Consider the following 13582-nt stretch of genomic DNA (forward strand, 5'->3'; position numbering starts at 1 on the left):
GGCAGGAGCAGGCCGCAGCCTTGGCAGGAGAGGCGCTGGTGAAGTGGGTGGGGCCCGGTTAGGGGAGATCTAGGAGGGAGAAGGCCTCCATCCCACAGAGAGGGAGGCCACGTGGTCCAGTACCCCCTGAAAACCACCGGAAACGCCGGGCCATAAACGCCAAAGTGAAGCCTCGAGCAGCGTCTTGAGTGCGAGTGCTGAGCAGACGGGGCTCCCCTGACGGCCCTGCCGCGCCAGCAGGCCTGGCCTCGCAATCTGCCCTGCCAGGGCGGGGACGAGGAGACCCCACCGTGCCACGTCCTGGGAATGAGCCAGCAGCAGGCCAGCCCCCGCCCGCTCGCCCGGAGACTGCAGGGGAAGCTGCCGAACAGAACAAGAGGAAAGGAGGGAAGAAAACGTTCTCCTGAAAAACCGTGGCCACAGGTCAGCCCCGCACAGACGCACGGCCTGGCTTCCTGCCGCCTGGACGGTTCCCACAACTTCACGCCCAGGAACCTGGTCTGGGTCACTCCCGACTGGGAGCACCGGGAGCCACCCAGCGAAAGCAGATGCAAATCCTCGTCCTTGTCCTCTAGGAACCCCCACAAAGACTCCCTCAATGACAATAAGCCGCATGCCACCACGGACAGCCACACGAGGACTCGAGGAGCCAAGAGCAAGAACAGTAAAACCAGACCACACAGACTAAAAGAATGGAATTGGCTGAATATAAAACATTACAAAAAATTATGCTAACTCTATCCATCTATCTATTTTTTAGAGACAAGGTCTCATCCTGTCACCCAGGCTGTAGTGCACAGGCGCGATCACAGCTCACTGCGGCCTCCAGCTCCTGGGTCAGGTGACCCTCCCACCCCAGCACCCGCGTAACCAGGGCTGTGGGCACCACGCCCGGCTGCTAACGGTGTGTAAAGACCAAATAATGAGTTTGAAAATACCTGGAAGGAATAGAAAACTATGAAAAGTGATACTGCAGATTTGAAAAAAATAAATAAAACTTCTAGAAATGAAAACTATCAAAAACTGAAAACTGGATGGAGGGGAGAAAACCCTCCACGGCTGGGTTTGGTCGCACATTAAACCCGGCGGAACGGGCATCGGCGACCGGGGGGCCGGATCAGAAGGAAGCAGGCAGGGGCAGCCCACAGAGACGAAATGATAGAAAACACGGAATGGAGGTCAGAGACTGAAAAGTTCGATCACGTTTATTCACATTCCCAAGAGGACAGGAAAGCACAGGAAATATGTGAAGCAGTAAACAGCTAAGAATTTCTAGAACTGGTAAGAGACACCAAGCCACAGGTTTAAGAAATTCAACAATTCTAGAAAGATGAAAAGGAATGTTCGCTCACACACAACACACTGAAAACTTTGGAAGACGAACGAGAAAGAGAAAGATCTTTAAAGTGGCCCAACGAGGGCGGGGGAGACAGAACCCCTCCAAAGCGGCGTTAGGAGACAGCTAACTTCCCAACAGTGAAGCCGGTGGACAGTGGATGACACTCTCAATGGGAGGAAGGAAAACAAATGCCCACCGTAATTGTATATCTAGCGAAAATATCTTTCAAATGAGGGAGAAATAAAGGTATTTTCGGACACACTAGAAGTGAGGGAATTGGTCACGAGCAAACCTGTACTATGAGGAACGATCAGGGTACATCTGCAAGGAGCAAGACCCCAAGTGGAAGATCTGAGGCAAGAAAGAATGAAGAGCACAGGAAGTAGCCCATACAATAGTGACTATTACGGTTAGAGAGATTAAAAAAACAGAATTAAGAACGTGAGTTTGGGGGTGCTCTCCAAGATCACCGCGGCTCCCCGCCGGGTAAAGGCGTTGATGGAATCCAGACTGGGAGGTCGGCACGCCCCTCGCACCCTCTAGCGGGTGACGTCTGAACTAGCGGGGGGCAGCACCAGACGGACGGCGGCGGCAGGCAGAGATGCCACAGCCTGGGGGGCCGGGCAAGGTGGGTGCCCCGCGAAGCTGCTGTGAAGGGAGCAGAGAAGGGGCTGGCGGCTGCAGTGCTGGGGGGCCTGTCAAGAGGGGGCACCGTGTGTTTGCCGCCCGTGGGAACTGGCGGATGTGGGGGACCCTCCTCTGCCCTCGCGGGAGATGCTATTTATCCCCACGGTGATTGACAGATCCGTGTCCCGGAACCTATGCCAAATGTCACCATTCCCTTCCGAATCTTACCCACAAGCTCCTCAAACAATGAGCGTGATGGGGGAGAGAGACGACCACAGCCTCAGTTTTGGTTGGAGGAGAAAGTGTGGAGAGGAGAGGGGGAGGAGGAAGTGTGCTCTGACCGGAGCGGGGAAGGCCTGCGGCAAGGCCAGGCCCTGGATTCCCGGCGCAGAGACAGGGCAGGCGTCCCGCGCGGCTCCCCCCGTCCCTGCTGCCCCCTAGCCCGGCTCCAGGAGCAAACCGAGGAAGCCTACCGAGGAAAGCCACACTCACGGCCTTGGGCTTGGGCGGACACAGGATGGACACCGCGGTGATGACCCCCAGGGTGCCCTCTGACCCGATGAAGAGCTGCTTCAGGTCATAGCCCGTGTTGTCCTTCCTCAGGGAGGTGAGGCAGTTCAGGACGGTGCCATCGGCAAGCACCTGGGAGAGAAGAGAGACAGGTGTTCACAGCCGGCCACCTTCCTAACAGCTGATGTTGGTCTCTCCAGCATCCCCCTTCTCCAGCCTCCACACCTGGGGGGCTGACCGGCTCCAGGACGCCGAGAACACCAGAACTTGCAGCCCACCGCCCCACCCAGACCGGCTCAGGAATGAACTGGGCTGGGGACGGGACCAGCTGAGTCCCCCAGTCAGGCTGAAGGAGGGACTTTTCTTCCCGCTGGAGTAAGAGTCCCCCAGCCCCACCCCGACCACACACCCAGGAAGCTCACTGCCCAGCTGGTCAAGGGAGACCACCTGAGTCCGGGAGCACCCGGGGGTGGAGAGGGGAGCACCCCAGGGTGGAGTGGGGAGCACACTTGGGGGTAGAAAACAGACCTGGGGTGGAGCGGGGGAGCACCCTGGGGAGTGGAGAGGGGAGCACCCTGGGGTACAGTGGGGAGCACCTGGGGGTGGAGAGGGGATCACCCTGGGGTGGAGAGGGGAGCACCCCGGGGTGGAGTGGGGAGCATACCTGGGGGTAGAAAACATCTGGTGGTGGAGAGGGGAGCACCCCGGGGTGGAGAGGGGATCACCCCGGGGTGGAGAGGGGAGCACCCTGGGGTGGAGAGGGGAACATCCCAGGGTACAGTGGGGAGCACCCCAAGGTGGAGAGGGGGGCACCCCGGGGTGGAGAGGGGAGCATACCTGGGGGTAGAAAACATCTGGTGGTGGAGAGGGGAGCACCCCGGGGTGGAGAGGGGATCACCCCGGGGTGGAGAGGGGAACACCCTGGGGTGGAGAGGGGAGCACCCCAGGGTGGATCGAGGACAGAGATCGCACTGCCCCGGGACCCCTGGGTGCCCCGTAGCCGTGCCCCTGAGCCCTGCCTGAGCCCTGCCTGGGCCCTGCCTGAGCCCTGCCTGGGCCCTGCCTGCTGCACTCTCACCAGAGGGCGCTGACACCGCTCACCACGGGAGAAGGAACCGGCGGTGGAAACAAGCAGCCGCTGCCAGAAAGCAAAGCTGCCGGGAGCCGCGGTTCAGACGGCAGCAGAGCAGGGTTTGTGCTCCACCCACCCGGGGAACAGGCCAGAGGCTCTGCCCTTTCGAAGACGGTGAGAGTCACCCAGGCAGGTGAGGGCTCAGGGACACGGACTCGAGGCTCTGAGGAGAAGCTGGCATGGGTGTCACTGCACAGAGCTGACCTTGGGGTCACCCTCCTTGCGCTCGCTCCTGGAAGCCTGGCCAGCGGGATGGCGCTGCTGGTGCGAGGCGCCCTGGCGGCGCCCACATGACAGGAGGCAGAGGACGCCCCGTCAGGGCCACAGCGGAGCCTCCCTGAGCAGCGTCTGCTGCAATGGGAACCAACGTCTCCCTCCCCACCAAGGTGGCCTCATGCACCCTTGCCGCCACCTGGGGCCCCAGAGAGCAGCCCCATGGCGGCCCCGCGGCTCACCACTTCCAGGCCCAGGACGGTGCCGTGCAGAGAGCCGTATCGAAGAAACCTCAGGCCACCGGCGTTGGTCGCCACGTTTCCCCCGATGTGGCAGCTGCCCTTGGCGCCCAGGTCCAGCGGCATGACGAAGCCGCGCTCCTCCACGTGCCGGCTCAGCTGCTCCAGCACACAGCCCGCCTGGCACACCAGGGTTCCTGCAGGCGCAGCCAGAGCACGGTCTCAGCAGGGGGGACCCCGGGGAAAGCCACCAGTGGAACCTCAGCCTCAGATCCTGCCGAGGAGAAGAGGCGAGAGGCGTCCCCTTCCCATCTCCCCCCAGAATAAACACACCTGGACCTAGAGTCACCCTCATGCTTACAGTGATACGGAAGAAAAACCACACGCTCCGGAAGGGAGAGGAAGAGAGACTGCTGCAAGGCAGGGAATCACTGGGGTGGCCCTGCCCCCCAGGAACACCTGACGACGTCTGGAGACGTTCTGGGTTGGGGGTGCCGCTGGCATCTAGTGGGTGGTGGCCAGGATGTGGCTCAACACCCAACAGCCCCCAGGTGCCCTGACCGCAGAGAACGACCGGGGCCCAGGGCCCAGGTCTGGTGGAGAAGTCCTGCTCCAGGAGAGACCACGATGCCGCGGGTGCACCCCTGTGGGGGCGCGGGAGCCCCTCACACCTGTCACCTACTGAGCCTCACATGTCTCCAGAGAGGGCTGGAGTGGGAGGGGACTGGAACAAGCCACAGGATACGTCACCTAGGTGGGCGCGTGGCAGACACATGGGAGCGTGGGCACAGTGGGGCTGGCTGGTTCTTTCCTGGCCCTGGACCCCCCAGCCCAGCAGTCCCAGCAGCTGACAAGGCAGGAAAGCCTGGGCTGGCGCGGGGAGGGACACACGGCTGCCCTGCTGGGCAGGACAGGCTCACCGGACACGTCGTCGAAGCTGATGACCTGGTTCAGGAGGGCGGTGGACAGGATGATCTCGTCGAAGACGGGGACGCTGCCCCCCACCATGCCTGTGTTCCCCCCCTGTGGGTTCACGGCCAGGTTCCTCTCGTGGCAGTGCCTGGGCCGAGCAGGGAAGGCGTCAGGGCCCTGCCCACCCCCGCGGTGCAGGACCCACGCCTGGCCCCCGGCCCCGCCTCCCTCCACGGCCTCCCCACCGCGCAGCCAGGCCGCCCGGCCCGGCCCACTGAGGGGCTCTGGGGAGGCCCGGCTGTCTGCCCGATTCCAGGGTCGCTCTGCCCACCCGGTGCTCACAGAGGGTCCAGCTCGTGCCCCCCACATCCCACCACTCCCTGCAACCCGGGCAGTGCTCCCTGGTCCTTGGCCCAGGGTCCCCCAGACGTTCACCAGAACCACCGATGGTGCCTCCTCCCCACCCAGGCTCCGGCTCCGCGAGACCCAAAGCAACCAGGACACGCGGGGAGGGGTCTGGAGAAACGAGCTCCCCACAGGCATCACCGGAGCCCCGGGACGGGTCCTCACAGAGCCGTGCGGATGTGCCCGGTTTGCCTGCCGAGGCCAGGACGTCGTGCAGCACGGCCGACGGCTATGTGACCCGGGACCATCTCAGCCTGCAGCTCTGGGGACCGGTAAATGGCACTGGTGTGGTGACACCGTCGTGCGTCAGAAGTGGGCGTGGGCGTTGCCAAACGGGAGGAGATGACGATAACATCACAGACACCGTGCGATGACATTTAAACACACACACGCGTGCAGAAGAAAGGCTGAGCTCACACAGCCGACATGTCACTCGCAAGCTTCGCACCCTCTGCGTCACCACCTGCTGCCAACAGGCCTCGTGAGGAAATGACTCGTGGAAGACACAGACACAGGGCAGGGCGCGGAGCTGCCGCACCGTCACCTCACCTGAGGACGTGGGACACCTCCTCTGACGTCCTGGGCCTCAGCAGCACCTTGCTGCAGCCTGTGACAGAACAGAGCCCGCGTCAGATGGTGCAGGGAGGCGACTCCGACTGGAATCACCCGAAAGAATCCTTGCCGGAAAGAACGTCCTACACGGGCACTGTCTCTTGCTCGCAAGGTGGCTGCACAGCCACGGCCACGGAGTCCGCAGCCGCCCGCGTGAGAGCAGCCCGTTCAACACAGGCCGCGCCACACGCCGGCGGGCGGGCCGGGCTGGCGCGGTGGGCCGTGGGCCGCGACCCCCAGACCCGCTGGCGTGGAGGCCACGACATCCACTGGACCCACCAGTGGTGGAGGCGGCCGGGTCCCTGCAAGGGGGCGGGACGCGGCTTCTCCACCGCAAGTTACTACCTTTCCGTTTATAATTAATAAGTATCTCGTGGGGACCCGCTGACACTATGTAAATATCCTGTTGTTCCTCAAAATTCACCCATTAATTTCAGCATCTGTTGATCATCTGCCTGAATCAGTTATCACAATAGCAGCCAAATGGTGACTTTTCCAAATCCAGCCACCTGCCTCCATTTCTTAGCAAACATTCAACCTTAGAAAGGGCTTTTGCCTCACCCCGATGACTCGCTTAGTCAGCTACTTACGCACCAGTGCCGACTCCCGGGTTCTTGTTTCATCCACCAGGTACCATCCTTGGCTGCCATTACGCCTGATGCGCAGACGTGGGTGACAAGAGAACTCTGAGCTAGTCGGTCCCATCCCTGACACCACCGTGCGCTCCAGTCAGCCCCTCAGGGACCCCCACCGCCCCCTCCAGTCAGCCCCTCAGGGACCCCCACAGCCCCGCCAGTCAGCCGCTCAGGGACCCCCGCAGCCCCGCCAGTCAGCCCCTCAGGGACCCCCGCAGCCCCCTCCAGTCAGCCCCTCAGGGACCCCCGCAGCCCTGCCAGTCAGCCGCTCAGGGACCCCCGCAGCCCCCTCCAGTCAGCCCCTCAGGGACCCCCGCAGCCCCGCCAGTCAGCCGCTCAGGGACGCCGCCGCCCCCTCCAGTCAGCCCCTCAGGGACCCCCGCAGCCCCGCCAGTCAGCCGCTCAGGGACCCCCACAGCTCTGCCAGTCAGCCTCTCAGGGACCCCCGCAGCCCCTCCAGCCAGCCCCTCAGGGACCGCGGCCACCCCCTCCAGTCAGCCCCTCAGGGACCCCCGCAGCCCCGCCAGTCAGCCGCTCAGGGACCCCCGCAGCCCCGCCAGTCAGCCCCTCAGGGACCCCCGCAGCCCCGCCAGTCAGCCGCTCAGGGACCCCCGCAGCCCCGCCAGTCAGCCCCTCAGGGACCCCCGCAGCCCCGCCAGTCAGCCCCTCAGGGGCCCCCGCCGCCTCCTCCAGTCAGCCCCTCAGGGGCCCCCGCAGACCCGCCAGTCAGCCCCTCAGGGACCCCCGCAGCCCCGCCAGTCAGCCCCTCAGGGACCCCCGCAGCCCCGCCAGTCAGCCCCTCAGGGACCCCCGCCGCCTCCTCCAGTCAGCCCCTCAGGGACCCCCGCCGCCCCCTCCAGTCAGCCCCTCAGGGGCCCCCGCCGCCCCCTCCAGTCAGCCCCTCAGGGGCCCCCGCCGCCCCCTCCAGTCAGCCCCTCAGGGGCCCCCGCCGCCCCCTCCAGTCAGCCCCTCAGGGGCCCCCGCCGCCCCCTCCAGTCAGCCCCTCAGGGGCCCCCGCCGCCCCCTCCAGTCAGCCCCTCAGGGGCCCCCGCCGCCCCCTCCAGTCAGCCCCTCAGGGGCCCCCGCCGCCCCCTCCAGTCAGCCCCTCAGGGGCCCCCGCCGCCCCCTCCAGTCAGCCCCTCAGGGGCCCCCGCCGCCCCCTCCAGTCAGCCCCTCAGGGGCCCCCGCCGCCCCCTCCAGTCAGCCCCTCAGGGGCCCCCGCCGCCCCCTCCAGTCAGCCCCTCAGGGGCCCCCGCCGCCCCCTCCAGTCAGCCCCTCAGGGGCCCCCGCCGCCCCCTCCAGTCAGCCCCTCAGGGGCCCCCGCCGCCCCCTCCAGTCAGCCCCTCAGGGGCCCCCGCCGCCTCCTCCAGTCAGCCCCTCAGGGACCCCCGCCCCCTCCAGTCAGCCCCTCAGGGACCCCCGCCCCCTCCAGTCAGCCCCTCAGGGACCCCCGCCCCCTCCAGTCAGCCCCTCAGGGACCCCCGCCCCCTCCTCCAGTCAGCCCCTCAGGGACCCCCGCCGCCTCCTCCAGTCAGCCCCTCAGGGACCCCCGCCGCCTCCTCCAGTCAGCCGCTCAGGGGCCGCCGCTCCTAGATGATAAGGTTTTTTCTCCTCCCGACTTCTGGGAGAGGATCTCACAGGGGAAGGGGCGGCAGAGGCAGCAGGAACGTCACAGCTGCCACGGCCCTTTGTGGAGCTCCAAGAATCAAGCTGTCACTTTTTTGACTCTGAAAGCCACTTCTTGTTTGCCTTTCATCAAACACACAATTTTCGTGGAGGGAGTGGCCTGGGGTCTAGGCCTTGGCCCAGACCCCACAGTGGGGGCCCTGGTGACCCTCCACGTCTGTGTCGGCGGCAGCCCTGCGTCCGCCGTGCTGGGCAAGCTCCGAGCCCAGGCTCCCGGCAAGGGCCGCTCTCGCCCACGGGGTGTCTGCGCAGGGCCCCCCGCAGGTGTGTCGGCGCCCCCGGCGCCAGGCCCTGCTCCAGACACCGACACAAACACACAGGATCGGCCACTCCTGTGACGTTTCCCCCTGCCGGGAAGGAGGGAAATGCGGGGTCGCTCCGATGGCCTAGTGTCACTGACGGGAGTTCCACGGAGACGGAGCAGAAAGTCGCCCCAGGCGGCGTAACTCACCAAGGAAGAGTGGCTGTAAGGGCCGGCTGCCGCCTGGGCCAGGGAGAGGGCCACCCCCGGCCACCGGGCAGAAACACCAGCCCCGCTCCTCTCGGGCCCAGCGCGTCCCACCACCCTGAACGCTCTCCTGGTGCCCCCCAGCAGGGCCCGGGACGGGGCTGCCCCGCCCAGCCGCTGGGCACCGGGGCCCTCGCCGCTCCACGCCAGCGGCACCCTCTGCTGTCTGAGGCAACCACAGAGCACCCTCCCACGTTTCCCAGGGCCCCATGCTCCGGGGGAGAACCAGAGTTGGACCCTGTGTCACTGCCCCGCTCCACCCCCCGATCTCTGCCGCCAGAACTGCTGGGGCATCCACCTCACAGCTTCTGGGCCTCCCCAGCACCTGCTTGTGTCATTGGTCTCTACTCCCCGCAGCCCCTCTCCCTCACCCCTGGGCCTACGGTGCAGCAGGCACCCTCCCTGCCCACCCCCAGGCCCCGTCAGGGCACCCACACGCGCCATTGCCCCGCCACTGCCGCACCCCCAGCTCTCTGGGTCCTCCCTGGACCTCAGCATCCACCTACATGGTCAGCAAACCAAGGCCCAAGAGCCAATGCAGCCACCTGCTTTTTAAACAAAGTTTTATGGAGGCCGGGTGCGGTGGCTCACGCCTGTCATCCCAGCACTCTGGGAGGATGAGGTGGGAGGATCGCCTGCGCTCAGGAGTTCGAGACCAGCCTGACCGAGAGTGAGACCCCCTTTCTATTAAAAATAGAAAAAATTAGCTGGGCGTGGGGGCACCTAGAGTCCCGGCTGCTCAGGAGGCTGAGGCAGGAGGATCGCTTGAGCCCAGGAGTTTGAGGTTGCTGTGAGCTGGGCCGAAGCCACGGCACTCTAGCCCGGGAACAGAGTGAGACTGTCTCCATCAATCAATAAATCAATCACCAGCTCAATTAATCAATAAAGTTTTACGGAGACACAGCTGTGCCCACGTGTCTGTGTTTGTGTACAGCTGCCTGTGCACCAACACTGCAGAGCCGGGCCGTTGCCCAGGCCACGGGGCCCGTACGCCTCAAATATTCACACCCACTCGTTACAGACCTGACAGATGACACTGCCGACGCCCAGGACCTGGTCACCACACCGCAGTCTGCTCCACCCTCGGAAACCTCCAAGCTGAGCGACACGATGCCAGCTCCCCAGCCTGCGGCCATCCATCTGCTCACCGGGACCACCTGCCTCAGGGGTCCTCCCTTCATCCCTGCCCACCTGGCTTAGAGCCATCGGCCCGGCCCCTCGCTCCAACCCCACCTCCCACTGTCCCTGCACCTCCCTCTCCCAGCCTGGATGGCTTCACGCCCCACCCCGCCCCCCACTGTGTCCCCTTGCCCTGCCCTCATTTCAGCCACCTCCCTAAATTTTAATGATATACGCATGGCCCCGACACCCCTCCTCCCCTCTGCCCACTTGCCCTACACCCCCCACCACTGAGCGCCGGGCTGCCGTCACCTGGGTGTGGGTCCCACTCCCGCTCCCTCGAGGACCTCACGCCAGGCTCCCCGCTGCTCACTGCGCTGAACATTCCCATCGACCGTACAGACCTGCCGTAGCGGCTCTCTCATCTCAAAATCAACAAATGGAAAGAACCTTCCCTGGGCCCCTGCTCCCCACGATGCCCCAGCCACCTCTCTCCCCGACAGCACGGCCCCTGAAGATGTCCTCCAAAATGCTCCCTTCCCTCTGCCCTCATGCCCTGGAGTCGGCCCCAGTGCTGTGTCCGTCCCTTCTGTCAAGGTCACTGATGACGCCCACTGTGCCAGACCTGACCGAGGACTGGCTGTCGAGCAACGGAGGAGGCAGCAAGAATCCACCCCTGGGGACCCTGGGGACAGCGAGGCCCGGCTGACACCTTCACTCCAGGCTTCTGGCTTCCAGAACTGAGAGAATAAATTTCTGTTGTTTTAAGCCCCCCCAGTTTGAGGTCATTTGTCCCAACAGCCGGAGCAAAGAGTCCAGGCTGAAACGCAGCGCGTAGAAGTCAACACACACGCGCCTCTCACAGCGGCCACGGGACTGTCTTAATTTGCAGACGCCGGCGCCACCAGTACAGGTCACAGACTGTTCTCTCAGAACACTGTACAGGCACCAGCACCAACAGCTGTCTTCACAGGCACGGAAGGCACACGGGGGAGTCAACGCTGCGCCCCGCCCGTGTTTACGTCCTCCGTGCCCCACGCACATATTTCTGGAGCCCACCCTCCTGGGGTCGGTGAGAAGACCCGACTCACCTCGGACCGTCCTCAGCCAGTCCACGTTGTGAGCCTCCAGCTCCGCCGGGTCTGTGGTGACCCTGCCAGGGACGATGCGTTCAAAGGCCGCCAAGTCCTGCTCGGACACCGTGGAGAACGGAAGCCGCCGCACGGGGTAGCGCTCGTGGGTCAGCATCACCTCGGGGGGCTGGGAGGGCACCGAGGAGCAGCCCCTGCGGGCCAGGGGGCCGGCCGCCGCGGCGCCCCGAGAGCTGCCGGGCCACCTTCCCCGCGGCACCCCGGCTCTGAGGGTACACGCTGTCTGCGCCCAGCCTGGAGAGGCCCGGAACAGCCACCACGGCCACCTGGGCACCCGATGGGGCCCCATCACGCTGGCCCTAAAAAGTAAGTGAACTGCAGGTTTGGCGTACGACGGGGCGACCAGGGCGTCACAGCCCAGGGGGACAGCCGCACGTGGCGCACGCGGCGCCCGCAGGCCGGCACCAGCGGCCGGAAGCACACCGCAGGGACAGGCACCGGGAGGGCTCTGCCCTTGACCCCAGTGTGGTCGTGCTGCAGGGTCCCCTTGTGAGAAGTCACTCAACTGTCCCCTGTGGCGGGGGCATTCTCCCCGGGGAGTTGCATTGTAATAACAGGCCTCCTCCTTCCCGGCAAAACTGGGATTTAAGGCACTAAAACAGCGGCCCCGCCTCTTTGGCGCCAGGGACCGGGTTCGGGGACAGTTTTCCACGGGGGGCGGGGCCATCAATGCTCCGCCCCGTTTTCCTAACAGGCCTACCGACCAGCACTAAAAGGGAAGGGAAGGATGCCACTAAATTGTGCACGAAAAAAATGATTAAAATGGTAAATTTCATGTTTTATGCATATTTTACCACAAGTTTGAAAAACGTTTGCAGACTCAAAAAACAAACAAACGGCAAGAAAGGAGGGGAAACGTCTCGCACCACACACCAGGGTCAAGCAGGGCTCTGCACCCGCAGCCGCGAGAGGGTCAGGGTCGGGTCAGGGTCAGGTCAGGGTCACAGGAACGCGCCGGCCTCGAGGGGCCGCCGCAGGGGCAGGTCGGCCAGCGCCCACCGCAGCGGACCCCGGCTCGCCCGGGCCCTGGCGGGTGCACTCGGTCGCCGCCCGCGTAGCCACGCCTGGGACCCCCAGCTCCCCCAGCCCCGCGCCCGCCGGCCGCGCGCACGTACCCGCAACCGTGTCCGCGTCTCGCCGGCGCGCACGTATCCACAGCCTCGTCCCCGTCACGCCGGCCGCGCGCACGTACCCTCACCCTCGTCCCCGTCCCGCCGGCGCGCACGTATCCGCAGCGTGTCTCCGCCCTACCGGCCGCACGCACGTACCCTCAGTCTCGTCCCCGTCCCGCCGGCCGCGCGCACGCACCCTCAGTCTCGTCCGCGTCCCGCCGGCCGCGCGCACGCACCCGCAACACTGTCCCCGTCCCGCCGGCCGCGCGGGGGTGAGGGGTGAAGGGGGCGGGGCGGTGCTGCGCCTGCGCATTTGTGCGCCCTCCGCCCGTGCCCGTTCCCGCCGGCTCCGGGGCCTCCCGAGCGTAGGCCTCGCCCGGCGCCGCAGCACCCCTGCGGACCCTTCCCCGAGGCCCCACCGCGGTCCGCTCCGACTGGCACCGAAGGGTGAATGCCCATCCCCGCGTCCTACTGCGGGACCCCGGGGCCTCCGCGTCCCCCAGGGGTCTCCGGCCCATCGGGCAGACATCCCTGCCGGCAATGCAGACCCGCGAGGCAGAGCAGACCCCTCGGGAGCTCGGAAAGCCAAGGGCGGGCCCGAGAGGGGGCCGGCCGCTCCTGAGTCCCCGCGCCGCAGGGCACCCTCCCTAACCCTAAATCCCTGAGCCCTGAACCCCCTGACCCTGACCCTAACCCTAAAACCGTAACCCTAACCCTAAGCCCTCCCCCCGCTCGCGTCTGAACCTGGCGAGCCCTTCCTCCGAGCTCTAAGCCCAGACAGCGCCTTCCCCTCTGGGCCCCCAGCCCTGGGTGAGGGCTGCCCCCGTGTTCCCGGTTTGCTTTCTCAGGGCTCCGTGCGCTGAGTTAACCCGTTAAACTCGGGTGGTTTCTGCTTTCCGGATGCAGCCCCTGGAACCCGGAGCGGCGCTCAGGCACCTGCAGCGCCGGTCCCTCGGCGCACCGGCTCCCCGTCCTCAGCGAGGCAGCCCAGGGGCGTCCTGTGGGGCGTCAGGTAGTGAAGACCTCTGGCCAGGTCAGGACGCAGGGGAGCTCACGCCGCCCCAGGAAGGCTGGAGGTGTGCAGTTGGCTTTGTCAAGGAAAAGCAAACGAATTCTGGAGGCTCTTGCTAATTGGCAGAGAGAAACCAGCCTTTCAGACAGGTTAACAGCTACGCACCGCGTGCCAGGCGAGTGCTGAGTGGCTCTGGTGACCTCCGGAGCAGCAGGTGCATCACGTTCCCTGAGGGTGCCCCACCCTCTTTACAGCAGATCAACTGCGGGGACGTTAAGTCACCCCTGCATCTCTCAGGTCAAGGATGCATTTTGCCTCTGCGTTACCGTCCTGGTAGAAAAAGGAGGTTCCAGAGATGCCACATGGCCCT

General features: G+C 65.1%; 1 protein-coding gene across 3 annotated transcripts in view; it reads right to left on the minus strand.

The window, feature by feature from the left end:
- Nucleotides 1–13230, minus strand: part of D2HGDH (D-2-hydroxyglutarate dehydrogenase) — a 33763-nt gene extending 20533 nt beyond the window's left edge. The window contains exons 1-6 of one of the 3 annotated variants that reach the window (XM_069465371.1): nt 13137–13230; nt 11029–11387; nt 5927–5984; nt 4981–5120; nt 4064–4257; nt 2440–2608 (exon numbers count right to left, since the gene is read on the minus strand). In XM_069465371.1, coding sequence (XP_069321472.1) covers nt 2440–2608; nt 4064–4257; nt 4981–5120; nt 5927–5984; nt 11029–11377 — 910 coding nt within the window. In that variant the 5' untranslated portion in view covers nt 11378–11387; nt 13137–13230. Of the gene's footprint in view, nt 1–2439; nt 2609–4063; nt 4258–4980; nt 5121–5926; nt 5985–11028; nt 11388–12203; nt 12383–13136 lie in introns of those variants that run through there. The other 2 variants (XM_069465370.1, XM_069465372.1) reach the window with 2 other exon arrangements.
- Nucleotides 13231–13582: the final 352 nt, after the last annotated feature.

The sequence above is a fragment of the Eulemur rufifrons genome, chromosome 1 (genome assembly GCF_041146395.1).
Source record: "Eulemur rufifrons isolate Redbay chromosome 1, OSU_ERuf_1, whole genome shotgun sequence".
NCBI lineage: Eukaryota > Metazoa > Chordata > Mammalia > Primates > Lemuridae > Eulemur > Eulemur rufifrons.